This window comes from Bos indicus x Bos taurus, chromosome 19, assembly GCF_003369695.1.
Source record: "Bos indicus x Bos taurus breed Angus x Brahman F1 hybrid chromosome 19, Bos_hybrid_MaternalHap_v2.0, whole genome shotgun sequence".
Classification (NCBI taxonomy): domain Eukaryota; kingdom Metazoa; phylum Chordata; class Mammalia; order Artiodactyla; family Bovidae; genus Bos; species Bos indicus x Bos taurus.
The window spans coordinates 28,939,874-28,954,311 of NC_040094.1; the positions used below are offsets into that span (position 1 = coordinate 28,939,874).

The 14,438-nt window shown below is 50.2% G+C and overlaps 2 protein-coding genes and 1 long non-coding RNA gene across 7 annotated transcripts; 2 read left to right on the forward strand and 1 right to left on the reverse strand.

The window, feature by feature from the left end:
* Positions 1–3,881: 3,881 nt before the first annotated feature.
* Positions 3,882–5,328, forward strand: RANGRF (RAN guanine nucleotide release factor). Of its 3 annotated transcripts, none has more exons than XM_027518310.1 (5): positions 3,882–4,107; positions 4,197–4,313; positions 4,519–4,654; positions 4,766–4,851; positions 5,055–5,328. In XM_027518310.1, exons 1-5 carry the CDS (start codon positions 4,031–4,033, stop codon positions 5,176–5,178), a joined length of 540 nt encoding a protein of 179 aa, XP_027374111.1. In that variant the 5' UTR covers positions 3,882–4,030; the 3' UTR covers positions 5,179–5,328. The 3 variants fall into 3 exon arrangements, with proteins under 3 accessions (XP_027374111.1, XP_027374112.1, XP_027374109.1); XM_027518308.1 differs by having other exon boundaries at positions 3,889–4,107; positions 4,519–4,675; XM_027518311.1 differs by lacking the exon at positions 4,766–4,851 and having other exon boundaries at positions 3,885–4,107; positions 4,519–4,675.
* Positions 5,299–9,277, reverse strand: SLC25A35 (solute carrier family 25 member 35). 2 transcript variants are annotated; one of them, XM_027518306.1, is made up of 5 exons: positions 8,310–9,277; positions 7,162–7,227; positions 6,556–6,708; positions 6,069–6,203; positions 5,299–5,905 (listed from the first exon to the last, which is right to left on the reverse strand). In XM_027518306.1, the coding sequence occupies exons 1-5, from the start codon at positions 8,682–8,684 to the stop codon at positions 5,732–5,734; spliced, it is 903 nt and encodes a 300-aa protein (XP_027374107.1). In that variant the 5' UTR covers positions 8,685–9,277; the 3' UTR covers positions 5,299–5,731. The 2 variants fall into 2 exon arrangements, with proteins under 2 accessions (XP_027374107.1, XP_027374108.1); XM_027518307.1 differs by lacking the exon at positions 6,556–6,708.
* Positions 9,278–9,392: 115 nt separating this feature from the next.
* On the forward strand, positions 9,393–14,438 carry LOC113878209. 2 transcript variants are annotated; one of them, XR_003506937.1, is made up of 4 exons: positions 9,393–9,745; positions 10,277–10,441; positions 13,156–13,308; positions 13,548–14,438. It is a non-coding gene; the product is annotated as an uncharacterized LOC113878209 (long non-coding RNA). The 2 variants fall into 2 exon arrangements; XR_003506936.1 differs by having other exon boundaries at positions 9,393–10,441.

Here is a 14,438-nt window from a genome sequence, read left to right on the forward strand (position 1 = left end):
ACTGGGTAGGCAATAACTTCATTAACTATAGATGAAGATGGTGCATGCATGGGAGGAAAATGATGTGCTTTGCTTAGGACTGTTGAGTTTGAGGTGTCAGGGGGACACATGTTTCCACTGCAGGGGGCGTGGGTTTGACCCCTGGTCAGGGAACTAAGATCCTGCATGCCACATGGGTGGCACAGCCAAAACAACAACAACAACAAGAGATCTGGGATAGAGATGGAGATGAAGGTTTGGGAGGCACTGGTCTATGTGTGGGGAAGGTTATTTGGGAGCAGTGAGGAGAGCCTGGGAACATTGAAGGGACTGGCAGAAAAAGAGGAGGCTGAGAAGGAATGGCATCACTAACCTCACAGCCTAATCAACTGGTTTCCCACTGCCTGTGTCACTGGAGCATCCTGGGATGCCCCTGGGAAGGTATCCAGGGCAACAGAAGGGACTAGGGAGTCATCCTGTTCTCCTTACCACTGAGTCCTAGCTCTGCTGACCCTGTCTTCACAGCAAGGCGAACTCCTCTCACTCCTAGATCGTTTCCCTAAGTAGTACAGACAGCCCTCCCCACTCCCAAACACCACATCTGGGGAAGGTGACAAGGAAATGGCTCTGGCAGAACAAAGCAGATGAAAAGGCTAAATTATATGCCAATTTGGAACTTCCTTGATGGTCCAGTGGCTAAGACTCCACACTCCCAACACAGGGGGCCTGGGTTTGATCCCTGGTCAGGGAACTAGATCCTGCTTGCTCCAACTAAAGATCCCATGTGCTGAAACAAAGATCAAAGATCCTGAGTGTTGCAGCCAAATATTTAAAAAATTATAATAAAAACATTATTATGAGTAGGGCTCCAAGGGCTTCACCAAACTGTCAAAGAGGTGCATGGAAGCAAAAACACTAAAAACCCCTGCTTGGTAGAAATATACATTGCCCTTACTCTAAAGGGATGCTTGACTTTGGGTGTTGAGTCACCTCTCTGATCTGAGTCCATCACTTCCACCTCTTGGTGGCCCCAAAGGTGATGGGGTGGGAGCCTGGGGACACCTGAGCCCAAAATAAAAAACTGCATCAAATGCATTCAGAGCGCTGGAAGAAGGAATGTCCCAGGGGTACAGAATCAATCCGTTGCAGGCCTACTTCAACAGGTGAGCCAGGAGCTGGACATATGTTCACACCCTCTTGAGAAAAGTGGCCTAAAGAGATCTCTCCCATGATACTGGTCATCCTAGTCACAGCCAGATGGACAAAGAAGAGATCTTATTTGTGTCTGGGTATTGGCCTGGGAAATGGCCAGGCAGGACAGCTGGTCAAAGAGGTACTTTCAAATTGGATGGCAAAAAACTGACCTAATTAGATCCAGCCTCTTGGGAAGTTTGAACTTGAACATGTAGAAAGAATCAGCTGTTGGGGAGCCCATTAGTGACAGACACAGAGGAAAAAAGGTGAAGGGTAAGGGAGAGTCAAGAGCAGGAACTTGCCAAGTTAGGGCTTCCTTCCACCCCACTCCCAGAGGACGTCCAGCCCTGCACCTCTGTCACTTCCTGGAGAACCGCTTCCTACCATGTGGAAGAGCCCACCTAACCTGTGCCCCCAGAGCTCCGGAACTGTGGAGGGCCAGGCCTCCCCAGCATGTCATAGCAGAGCATGACACCTGACATGCCATAGATCCAAAACAAGGAAGTTGGGGGTATTTTCCTCAGTCTCTGTAGTCTAGTCTCACCTCTTCCTGGCCCATGAATAGGCCCTCACCCCTTGTGCCCGGTGCTGGGGCCCTGTTAACTTCTATGTCCTTGCAGGTCCCTTTCCAAGGACTCCCTATCTGCTTGACTGCTTGCAAAGCAGCCAGAGCCAGTATTGCCTCTAGCAGGGAGGACAGGGCAGAGGGCAAGCCAGTAGAAGTGGGGAGGGAGGGACAGAGAGATGCTGAGGGAGGCAGCAGGGTTGACCCTGTGGCTTGGTTTCCTTCATTCCCCTTGTCCGGACTGCTCCTCTTCCTCAGGCTTCTGTGACACACCCCTCCCTCTTTCTAATTCCTCCTGGATCAAACAGTCCACCCTCTTTGCCTGAAACAGATTTAGATTCAACTATATCCATACTGCCTTTAATCCTAACAATGTTTTAGTTGATGAGGCTCAGAGGGAGGTCTGATGCTGGTTGTCATAAGTGAGGAGTCCACGCTCCTTAGCATGTTCTATAAACACCTTGCACGTGACCAACTCTCCAGGCTCAAAGCTCCCTGCCACGGCACCCTTGCCAAGCTGATATGCTCACATTCCCCAAAACATGCCCTCTCATTTCCAAGTCTTTGCTCCTGATGTTCGCCTTGGCTAGAATACCCTTAACATGACCTAGTGAATTCTGAGGCAACTTTAAAGACTCAAGGTGGGGCTTCCCTGGTGGTCCAGTAGTTAAGAATCCACTTGCCAATGCAGGGGACCTGGGTTCGGTTCCTAGTCCCAGAAGTTCCCACGTGCCTCAGAGCAACCACACTGGCGTGCCACAACTACTAAGCCTGCATTCTAGAGCCTGGGGGCTGCAACTACTAGAGCTCACATGCCTGGAGCCTATGCTGAGCAACGAGAAAGCCCGCAGGCAGCAACAAAGACCCAGGACAGCAAAAACCAAACAAATCTTTAAAAAAAAAAAGACTCAAGGGATCTTCCCTGGTGGTCCAGTGGATAAGATTCCAAGTTCCCAATGCAGGGATCCCAGGTTTGATCCTGGATCAGGGAACTGTCAATAGATTCCACATGCCACAACTAAAGATCCTGCATGCCACAACTAAGACCCAGCACTGCCAAATAAATAAGTAAAAATTAAAAAAAAAAAAGGCTCAAAGTGTGCTCCACTGTTCTTTGTAAATTTCTGGTTGGGTAAGGGCTGGGTCCTAGATAGCCTTTGTATATCCAGCCCTTTGCTTAAGGCCTGGTAAGATGAGGGAATCAAAGAATATGTACCCCTTGGCCTCAGTGTTACAAAATTATTAGGGTCCAGAAGTATGATGCATGGCACTTGGAACCTAGTGGGTGGGATGGCCTCAGGATGAGAATACTCTAGCTCAGTTTTTGGGTGGCAAGTAGATGACATCTAGAGCCCCTGAGGGTATGGGTGGTCCCCTGGGTCCCAAAATTCACCCTCTTGGGTTTATTCAATCACTCAACAATACATGTCTGTTATGCTCTAAACACTCTGCCAGGTGCTGGGGCTCAAAGGTGAATGAAGCAATTAGCTGGGAGGCTACACCTGAGCTGAAATTTTAGGAACACTCCAAAAATCTATAAAAGAAAAACAACAGTTTATTCCGTGCTTCCGTCCAGGTGTGTCTGTGTATGAGGGGTGGGGACCGCCTCCTCCCCACACCTCCATCCCTTCGCCTCACCTCAGCTCCCAACGGAAGATATGAGAGGATTAGATATATAATCCCCAGGTTGGGTCTTGCTTTCAGGAAGGCGTGAGGCCTGAATCCTAACCCGGTCCCCCAACACCTGGCCCCATTGTTTCCCTAATTCCCTGCATCCGGGAATTAGCGATCTGGTTGGCAGTCCGTTCCCTGTCAAGAGGCCCCGAGAGTGATATGGGGAGACCCTGAAACTATCCCCCCTCTACATACCTCAGGAGACCCCACAAAGACGTCGGTCCTTTGGATGAGTAATGGCCCCTAAGGAGGTTCTCAAGCGACATTCTTAGAAAGCGCGACCCCTTTAAAACGAGGAGGCCGATGGGCGCGGGCTAGTGACCAAGTGGGCGTCACAAATCCTAAACCGAGGTCTTAGCTCCTAGCGGACCCCGCGGTCCCGCCTCGCGCCCTCCCCAGAGCTTGGCTTCCGGGAGCAGCTCCGCTGGGGCAACGCCCCCAAGGCGCGGGCGCCAATTGGCCAGCGCGACCGCGGGGCGGGGCCAAATCTTAAAGAGTCGGAAGCCAAGGGCGACCTAGAGGTGGCCACGGCTGCAAAGAAACGCAGGGAAGTGATGGCACGTGGCCCCATGTGAGTTTCTTTTAAATCTCTAATGCCTATACTCTAGTCTCAGGCCCATGGAGCCCACGCGAGACTATCCACTGTTCGGGGGCGCCTTCTCCGCCACTCTCCCTCCGGGGGCCATTGACGTAAGGTGAGACGGCCCAGGCACCAAAGGAATTTGACCAGGTGGGTTGCGGGAAGAAACCGGGGTCAACAAGGGTCTACCTCGCCTCTCTCCAGCGACCTCCGACCGGTCCCGGACCATCAAGAAGTTTTCTGCCATCGCGTGACAGACCAGAGCCTGATAGTCGAACTTCTGGAGCTGCAGGCCCACGTGCAGGGCGAGGAGGCTGCCCGGTGAGGGAGGCGGGCCCGCGGCTGGCCAATGGGAGGGCCGGAGCCGAAGGAGTGGGCGGGGCCTGTGGCTGGACGGTTAATCAGGGCAATGAGAACTCCAAGGGCAACATGTTATCACTGGAAGCGAGAGCAGCTTAGGATTTAACAGATACTTGAAAGGGGCAGTAACAAATGCCCCTCCCTGACCCTGCTCCCTCAACCCCAGGTATCACTTTGAAGATGTTGGCGGGGTGCAAGAGGCTAGGGCTGTGCAAGTGGAGACTGTGCAGCCCCTCGTTTTGGAGAACCTGGCCCTGAGGGGCTGCTGTCAAGAAGCCTGGATCCTCTCTGGCCAACAGCAGGTAGCTAAAGAAAATCAGCAGGTGAGGGTCAGAGAAGTGTGAGACGTCCTGGAGGGGTTAAGGGGGTGGCACTGGGGAATCAGGTAAGCATCCGGACTCTGATCCCTTTAGGTAGCCAAGTATGTGACACTGCATCAGGCTTTGCTGCGGCTGCCCCAGTACCAGACTGATCTCCTTCTCACCTTCAATCAGCCCCCGTAAGGATAGAAAGAGCACGTGGATAATGATTGGGTCCCCAGGGGAATTAGGCTTGGAGGGGCAGAGTAGGGAGACTGGCTGGTGGGGCCTCCAAGGAAGTGGGAGTGGGCCACGAGTTTGGGGTCACAGATAACCAGGTCTTCTGGGGAAATGGGAGCTTCAAGGCCTAGATGATGTTCTCTATCTGTTCCCCACCCCCAAGCCCTGAGAATAGGTCATCTCTTGGCCCGGAAAATCTGTCAATTCCTCCCTGGAGCCTGGGCGACTTTGAACAGCTTGTGACCAGTCTGACCCTTCACGATCCCAACATCTTTGGTCCCCAGTAAGGATGCTGAAATGCTGCATAATGCTTCTGAAGACCTGGGGCTTCTGTTCTGCAAGGGGAACAAAGGGTTGGATACATTCCCCTAATTCCTTTCCAGTGCATAAACACAAGACACCTCCTCTCTGCAGAAATAAACTTGCTTTATAACCAATATAATCTCTGTGCCTTTGAAATCTAACAGAACACCTGGGTCCCCCCAATTCCCTTTGGTCTTGGACGGGTGAAGTTAAAGTTATACATGGGATCAGAAGGGACCCAAGGCCAGCAGTGGAGAAAGGGAGGAAACACACTTTGGAGTGACAGGTTCAGCCCTGAGACAGCAGTGTGAAATGTGTAGGAGTACAGGCAGGGAAGGTTTAAAGCAACACCCATGAAAGGGAGGGAAACTATCCCTTGTAGTGATTCAATCCTGAGAAATCAGATGGGGAGTGGTGTTGGCGGTCCCCCTCGGATGGATGAAAGGTCATCTGGTCAGAAGTCTCCCGGTAATAAAAAATGGAGTCGGAAGAGTCCAAGGAGTGCTGATTTGCTGGAGTGGGGAAGAGCGGCTGTCGTTATTTGGTGTACGTGTAGTAGACCATGCGCAGCTGGTCCCAGAAGAAGAGGGAAAGGATGGTGTGAGGGCCAAGGCGGAAGTAGGAGGCACCTATTCCCTTATACATGCCAAAAATGCCCTCTGTCCGAGCCGTCTGCAGCAGAGCATCCAGTAACCCCCGGTACATGAGGCCCTGAGAGGTGGGAGAGGAAAAGCAGAGAGAAGGAGTTTGTCAGAACCCACCAGGAGCCTCACCTCAGTAGGCTGCATTTTAGGGTTCCTACCTCCACCCACAATCTGCTTTCTCCCATCCCCCAGCTTTCCCTGCCTGCCCACACCCCAGGGCACTCCCTTACCTTGCCCTGAGCATCTGTGGGCTGGTTGTACAGCCTGGTGCTGACCACGTCAAAGGGTGTCATGGCCAGGACCACCGCAATGCCACTCACCATGGCGGCCGCCAGAGCCACCTTCCAGCTCTGGGGTGGAAATATCTAATGGGGGAGGGAGGGAGAACTCTGTCAGCCAATCGTTCAACCCCACAGAAAGGCCAGGCCCTGCACTGGGGATACAGGAGAGAGCCAGTAACTCAGGGAGCTTCCACTCCACCGGTGATAACACTGAAGGAGCAAGAGTGCAAGGCACTGAGGACTCAGGCACACCTGGGTGGAAGGCACAAGAGAACTGTGGGAAGGTTAGAAAGAGACAGTGACCCCCCAAGACTACCTGCTACCCCCTCACATTGAACGTTGGCACTGTCCCACTTCAAACTGAGCCCGCTTCAGCTTGCCCCCCGCTCCCCAGCCCACATTCCCAGGGTGGCCCCACCCCTTCCCCAGGCAGTACCTCCCACTGGGTCATGAGGTCCTTGGTGGAGGAGAAGGTGCACAGCTGGGTGGAGGAACCGACGATAACTCGCGGCAGGCCGCCCAGGGCCCCACGCCACAACCCCACCAGACCATGTTTCTGGCCAATCTTGGTTAGTGCCTGAAACATGCCCTGGTGGGGGCCGGGGGAAAGACCATGGGGGCAGGGTTCAGTCACCCAAGCATCAGGGGCTGCTACCTCCTAACAGTGACAAGGATGGGTCCATCACAGGCACCCCAATGTCTAGACAACCAGTTCTATGTAGGCTTCGAGCATGAATGTGGCCCTCAGTTATCGACCAACCTATCCTTCTCTCCCTCGCCACCCCAGAACAGGACAGGGTGTATGCAAGTGAGGACATTAGCAGGTCAGGAGGATGGGGCAGGAGAAACAGGTGCAGAAGACTAGAGGAACTGGGAACATATGGGAAAGAGGGTTTGGGTGGATTCCAGGGGTGGAGTAGGGCTGAACTGATGGGCGGAGCAGATCTGTGGCTGGGTTGGAGCTGCTGGGTACAGGCAGAAAGCTGGGGGAAGAAGGGAGAGAATGGGCAGGGACTCAAGCCAGGGGTTGGAAAACCCTCACCTGATGATTATACTGGTGCCCCACAGCGATTTCTGTGGCTGCCTGTGCTTGTAGGTGTGTCTTCACCTGGGGAAGACAGAGTATTACAGCCTACGGCTCAGAGGTCAGCCTCCCACCTCAGAAACCCAAATGCCTGACCCCCTCACACTTTCTCTAGGGTGTTCAGCAATCAATATCCTTCTAATCTGATAATTATTGTTGTTCCTACTTAACAAATTGGTCATGAGACTGTGTTCCTTGGCTCCAATCCCAGGGGATGGATCTCCTAGCACTGTGAGGCACCCCACCCCCTCTACATCCTCCCTCCCTTGGGGTAGGGGTGGGGGATGGAAAATGGCAACATTTCCTAAAAATGTTCACATTAGGCGAGACCTGGTGTCCAGCCTCTCATGCCACCTCCTATTCTCAGACTGGCAGACAGAATCTTCAGCTACTACCATGACCAGGCTCCAACATCAGACTCTGGGGCAGGTTGTGAGGGGTCCTCTGCAAAACTTGCTCTCTGGCCTCCAGCTGGCTTTGGAGAGATCACTGTCCCTGAATCTCATAACCTGGGAGGGAAACCAGATTACCTTTCCTTCTACAGACCTCACTGCCTCACAGTGTCTTTACAGAAAGAGAGCTAAGCAGGGCCTTGTTCTTATTTAGTCACTCAGTAGTGTCTGATTCTTTTGCAACCCCATGGACTATAGCCCGCCAGGCTTCTCTGTCCATGGGATTTCCCAGGCAAGAATACTGGAGTGGGTTGCCATTTCCTTCACCGGGGGATCTTTCCAACCCACGGGAAGATCAAACTCACATCTCCTGCATTGGAGGTGAATTCTTTACCACCGAGCCACCAAAGAAGCCAAGCAAGGACTGGACTGGTCCTAGCAATAAGCAGCTGTGTGACCTTGAGCTAGTCATTTCCTTTTCTGGGCCTCAGGCTCCTGACCCTTCACCTATACCAGATAACTCAGAGGCAGACTACAGGATGGTAATTCTGTGATGCCCAGGACCTCCCCCAATCCCCAGACTCGCTGAAGTATATTAATCAAACCGCTCATCTTCCCCTACACAAATCCACTTCCAACCTCAGTGAAGGCCCAGGCACCCACCCTGCACCAAGGATCTTCCTGGAAGGCCCCAGGCAAGACCCTTCTTCTCACCATGTAAATGGGGCTCCCCAAGTAGGCTCCCATGACCCCAGCCAAGGCCCCAGCTGCGGCGCTGCGAACAGGGTTGAGCGTGCCTTCAGCCGTATGCAGGTAGCCCCCAGCTTCTGCCAGCCCGTAGGTGCCCAGCCGGATGCCGTTCATCAGAAACTGGTATAAGAGGGCAGGGGCCAGGCCCCTCTGCAGGGCTGCCAAGCCGTCCACCTTGCCGATGGTGATGAAGGCATGGAAGACGTTTCGGTAGTGCCGTTGGTAGGTGCCGGGGGCCCGCAGTTCTCCCTGCAGCTGCATCCTGGTCTTCACCACCTCCAGGGGATTGGTGAACAAACAGGCCCCGCAGGCTGCCAGGCCGCTCATCAAGAAGTCCATGGCGGGACAGCAGTAGCAGGAACTGGCCCAGGGGTAAGAAAGTTAAAATTAACTTCAGAATTGAGGTCAGAATATCCTGGGGAGAGCCTCAGTTCCAGCGGTCCAGGCTGCAGGGAGGTAGAAATTTAGAGGTCTGGAATCTATAGAGTGTCAGGGTCAGATGTCAAGAGGTCAAGGGTTAGCTGGAATTTGGGAGTCAGAAGATGGTAGAGAGAAATATGAGTTTAGGAGAGTCTGGCGAGAAGGCTATGACAGGGACTTGTTAATTAAGGGATTTGAGGTCAAGGAGGGACAGAAGTCAAGAGGACAGCAAGTGGGATGCTTACTTAGGATGGCCAGACACGGGGGCCGGGAGTAGGGGAAAGAAAAGCGGAGTTGGGAGACGCGTGCGGGGGAGGAAGGGAAAAGAAAATCAGCAGATGAAGGAAGGAGAGGACCAGGAGAAGATCTGGTAGCGTCCCCGGGACAGCAGCGAGGTCTGAATCGGGGAAGGAAGTCAAGACTCGAGGAGCGCCCCCAGGCATCTGCCGGAGCCCTCAGCAGCTTCACCCCGGGTAGCCTACAGAAGCTTGGCCACCGCACTCGGATCACTGGAGAGCAGCGCCCAATGAGGAGCCTTGGAGAGGCGCAGCCGAGAGCCGCAGCCAATCAACGCCGAGCCGGCTCGACGGCCAATGGGAGGTGCTCCAGGCGACCCGGCCCCCGGAATCTGCAGAGAAGCGGTTGGAGTTAACTCTCCACACCCCGGCACCGGTACCTGGGCTGTCGACTCGGAGTGCTGGGAGGGGTCCCCCAGGAGCAGATTTTTTTGTTTTTGTTTTTTTTAATCACTGGTAGGGAGGAGGAGAGGTTGGACCCTGGGTCACTGGACAGGCGCAGAAGCCGAGTGCGGAGACAGCAGTTCATCGGCCTGTTTGGGGCTGCTCCTTTTGCGAACCTAGGGCTCCCCTTCTTCTTCTATTCCGGGTCGTCGCCCGGTGGGGTTGCCAAACTGTATATCCACTCCTCGGATCGACGTCAGGAGAACTCGCCCCTGGACTGAACAGATATCCTTAGACTGAGTAAAATGTTTGCATAATAGGTTCCAGGGCGGGGATGTGGTGCCTGCGGGTGCAGAGGAAGGGGTCCTGAAGGATCGCAGGGAACAGTCACATCCTTATACTCTTTTGATCCTCACAGCAACCCAGAGGAGAAGGACAGGCAGGCTGAGTAGGGTGGGATTTTGATCCCTGAGCCTAGGTTATACAAGGCCAGCAAGTGGTGGAAAAGGTCTTGAGACTCTGGACTCCTGTCCTTGTTCATGAGCCTGGTAATGGTTAATTATGCAAGGACTTCTGAGAAAAGAGGGGCAAGGCTTTGGAGAAAGATAGCAGGAGAACAAGGGATGTCTTCTGGGGTGGGAGAAGGAGTTAGGGGGCACAACTGACCTAGAGAATCTTTTGAGGTCCAGTTTGGGTCTTCCTGCTTACCAGCTGGATGGCCTTAGGCAAGTCACTTAACATCTCAGAGCTTTCTTTGTAAAATGGGAATGATAATTATGTGTTGCGTAAGCCTGAGTGAAAGTGTTTGATTTTCTCTATATGCTCAATTAGTCTCCTTGTGCCCTTGCATATCCTGTTCCCACGGCACCCTTATCCTGCTGCTGCTGCTACTGCTAACACTTATCCTGGTAACCTCCAAGTCACTCTTCAACTTGAGCTTCATCTCTCCTGATCCTTGAAGCTTTTTAGCCACTTCCATCCTGCTTTGTTGCTCAAGTAAGTGAGAAACCTTTGTTTCTGATTTGATTAGCAATTGTTTACTCTGATTCCTCCACTACAATGGGAGTTCTTGAACACTCCCAGGGCTGGGGAGCTGAGTCTGAGTCTTTTCTCACCAGTTTACTGCTAAATCACAGATTTTGAATCAGGTAGGAGGTGTGGAGCAGATAATGGGGGTTCTCAAGAGAGGGTCTGAAAAGGGTCCCCTGAAAATGTCCAAGGAATGCTCCACAAATGCCTCCCCCTGCTGGCTGGGATTATCACCTGAAAAACTGGATTTGTCTCAGTGTCGAGTCAAAAGATACAACCAAGCTAAAGTGTGAGAGAAGGAAGACTTGTAAGTAAGGAGAATACCGGCAATATTTCCCAAAGCAGTGTTTCCTGAACAGCAAAATTAGGAAAATTTGAAGCTAACAGTATGTGCATATTCACGAAGAGGTTTGGCTGGGGTTTGCTTATACATGACGGGGCTTGAACAGAAGAGAATCCTGCACAGAATAGGGGCAAAAGTCCAAGCTTTCATTGAAATCACAAATGACAGAAGAAGGTTAACATCATCATTCCTTAGGTTCCCACCTGTCCGCAGGTTTTAGCCAGAAATTACCATTCCCCACCTGTGTGTGGGGGCCTTTGTTCCCCTAGAACAACTCAAAGATCAGATTGTTATGTATATCCCTTGAGGAGGACCTCAGTTCAATTCAGTTCAGTCGATCAGCTCAGTCGTGTCCAACTCTTTGCGGCCCCATGGACTGCAGCACACCAGGCTTCCCTGTCCATCACCAACTCCCAGAGCTTGCTCAAACTCATGTCCATCGAGTCAGTGATGCCATCCAACCATCTCATCCTCTGTTGTCCCCTTTTCCTCCTGCTTTCTATCTTTCCCAGCATCAGGGTCTTTTCCAATGAGTCAGTTCTTTGCATCAGGTGGCCAAAGTATTGGAGCTTCAGCTTCAGCATCAGTCCTTCCAATGAATATTCAGGACTGATTTCCTTTAGAATTGACTGATTTGACCTCCTTGTGGTCCAAGGGGTCTCAAAAATCTTTTCTAACAGTTCAAAAGTTCAAAAGAGGAGGACCCAGGACTCTTGTTTTGTCACTGAACTGTTGCTTCTAAATGCTTTTACTCTGTTCATGCATTCTTTTGTTCCTCTATGATTTTAATTACTGATATCTGTTCTAGGGTAAACATTATAGCCAGGCTTGGTTCACAAAATGGCTTCTCTTGTCAAGAAAGCCATGTGGGATTCTCTCTCTCCGGGACCCCTACCCTATTTGCTTGTAGGATGAGAGCTCATCATTGTTTTAGTTTTTGAGTTTATACCAGTGGTTCTCAAAGTACAGTCATTGGAACAACAGCAGCAGCACCTGGGGACTTCATGTGTGCGTGTGATGTCGTGTCCAACTCTTCATGACCCCACGGACTATATGTAGCCCACCAGGTTCCTCTGTCCATGGGATTCTCCAGGCAAGAATACTGGAGTGGGTTACCATTTCCTCCTCTAGGGGATCTTTCTGGCCCAGGAATGGAACCCGCATGTCCTGTGTTTCCTTCAGGCGGGTTCTTTACCCCTGAGCCACCAGGGAAGCCCCGGGGGACTTCATAGCAATGCAGATTCTCTAGTCCCACACTAGATCTCTGGTGCTGAAGATGGGGCCTGATGAGACGCTTAACAAACCCACTAAGATATTTTGATATGTGCTAAAGTTTTAGAATTACTGGCTGAAGCCTTTCATTTGTAATATCCAGACATCCTACAGATAAACAACTTTTAAAGTGTTATTATTTTTAAAACAATCTTAATTTTTAGAACAGTTTTAGATTTATAGAAAAATTATAAAGACACTATGAGACTTCCCACATCCAATTTCCTTCATTCAGTTCAGTTCAGTCGCTCAGTCATGTCCGACTCTTTGTGACCCCATGGACTGCAGCACGTCAGGCTCCCTGTCCATAACCAACTCCCTGAATTTACTCAAACTCATATCCATCGAGTCAGTGGTGCCAACCAACCATCTCATGCTCTGTTGTCCCCTTCTCCTCCTGCCTTCAGTCTTTCCCAGCATCAGGCTCTTTTCAAATGAGTCAGTTCTTCATATCAGGTAGCCAAAGTATTGGAGTTTCAACTTCAGCATCAGTCCTTCCCATGAATATTCAGGACTGATTTCCTTTAGGATGGACTGGTTGGATCTCCTTGCTGTCCAAGGGACTCTCAAGAGTCTTCTCCAACACCCCAGTTCAAAAGCATCAGCTCTTTGGCGCTCAGCTTTCTTCACAGTCCAACTCTCACATCCATACATGACTACTGAAAAAACCATTTCCTTCATTATTAATATCTTACATTAATATTGATGGGAATAGAATAGGGTAGTTACACAGGTAGTTGTAGACATCCCAGTAGGGGACTATAGACAGAGAAGGAAACCTAGAAAACTTTGGGAGACCACTGTAAGTTAATGATCACTCAAGAAAGTTATTGGAACGTTGTTCAATGAAGCAGGCTTACTTAACTATAAAACCATAAACAAAACCACAAGGCCATTAGATGGGAGAAAAATGTCACCACCCTTCTACTAAATGCAGTAATCCTAGTTTGACCTCAGAGGGTCAGACACTTTCCTGCCTAATATGAAGGAGGAGCTAGTGATGCATGTCTGCATCTATGTCTTCTTGATGAAGTCAGTCTTTTCCCCTCCCCCTTTTTCATTATAGAATTGTAGCCCATTCAATCCCCGGGGGCAGAGTTTCCCAGCTGCCCAGAAGTATCTCCCACCATAAATCTACTTGCCTATCACTTTGCTTCTCCCTGAATTTCCTCTGCACTGAGACACAAAGAACCTGAACCTCAGTGAGTCCAGACATCAGGTGAGTGATTCTAATTAAAAGATTGTGGGTTCAAGTCCCAGACTTGGTTTTGGCTGAGTCTGACCCAATCTGAGGTAAATGGTTTCAATATGATATATTGATATTGTTACAACTAATGAACAATTATTAATGCATTATTGACATCCATACTTTTCCAGATTTCTTTCATTTTTCTATGAAGTTTTTTTGTGTTTTAAGATTCCATTCAGGAATTGCATTCACTTGTGCTTTCTTCTCAGGCTCTTCTTGGCTGTCATGGTTTCTCTGACTCGCCTTGTTTTTGATGACCTGGGCAGTTTTGAGAAGTACTGGCTAGGTATTTTGTAGAATGTCCTTCTATTGTTTTTTTTTTTTTTCTTTTATCATGACTGGAGTGAGGTTGTGGGTTTCGGGGAGGCAGACCACACAGGCAACAGTCATTCATCACATTATGTCAAAGGTGCTACCGCATACATACTGGCTGTCAAAATGACATCACTGTTGATATTGACCTTGATCACCAGGCTGAAGTAGTGTCTGTCAGGTTTCTCTGTAGAAAATTTATTAGAATTTTCCCCTCCTTTCCACAGTGCATTCTTTGGAAGGAAATCACTACATACAGCCTACATTTAAGGAATGGAGAGTTAGACTCCACTTTCTTGAGGGAGAAAAATCTATATAAATTATTTGGAATTCCACATGGGAGATTTGTTTGCCCCATTTATTTATTTATTCAACTATTTATTTCTATCTATGGAATCATGGATATTTATTTTATACTTTGAGTTATAATCCAATATACTTTATTTTGTTGTTTATAATGTTCTAACTTTGGCCTTTGAGAACTCTTTTACTAGATTTCTATGTTTTCTTTATTTTTTTGGCCACGCTGCCCAGCTTGTGGGATGTTAGTTCCCTGACCAGGGATTGGCCTGAGCCCTCAGCAGTGGGAGTGACAGAATACTAACCACTGGATTGCCAGGGCATTCCTGATTTCTATGTTTTCTTGACATATCCTCATCAAATCTTTTTTAAATCAAACTATTTATTTTGTGAGCTGGATTCGGCTTTGAGATCTTTCCCCCACCAGGGATCAAACCCTGGCCACAGTAGTGGAGGTGCAGAGTCCTAACCACTGGACGGTCAGGGAA

What these genes read in the sequence shown, in the direction of transcription:
- RANGRF (XM_027518308.1), top strand. Translation starts at nt 4,031, where the DNA reads ATGGAGCCCACGCGAGACTATCCACTGTTCGGGGGCGCCTTCTCCGCC. An exon ending in CAGGGCGAGGAGGCTGCCCG is followed by an intron (nt 4,314 to 4,518) that starts GTGAGGGAGGCG and finishes CCTCAACCCCAG; the next exon opens with GTATCACTTTGAAGATGTTG. An exon ending in CTCACCTTCAATCAGCCCCC is followed by an intron (nt 4,852 to 5,054) that starts GTAAGGATAGAA and finishes CCCACCCCCAAG; the next exon opens with CCCTGAGAATAGGTCATCTC.
- SLC25A35 (XM_027518306.1), bottom strand. Translation starts at nt 8,684, where the DNA reads ATGGACTTCTTGATGAGCGGCCTGGCAGCCTGCGGGGCCTGTTTGTTC. An exon ending in ACCTCATGACCCAGTGGGAG is followed by an intron (nt 6,204 to 6,555) that starts GTACTGCCTGGG and finishes CTCCCCCATTAG; the next exon opens with ATATTTCCACCCCAGAGCTG. An exon ending in CCACAGATGCTCAGGGCAAG is followed by an intron (nt 5,906 to 6,068) that starts GTAAGGGAGTGC and finishes CCCACCTCTCAG; the next exon opens with GGCCTCATGTACCGGGGGTT.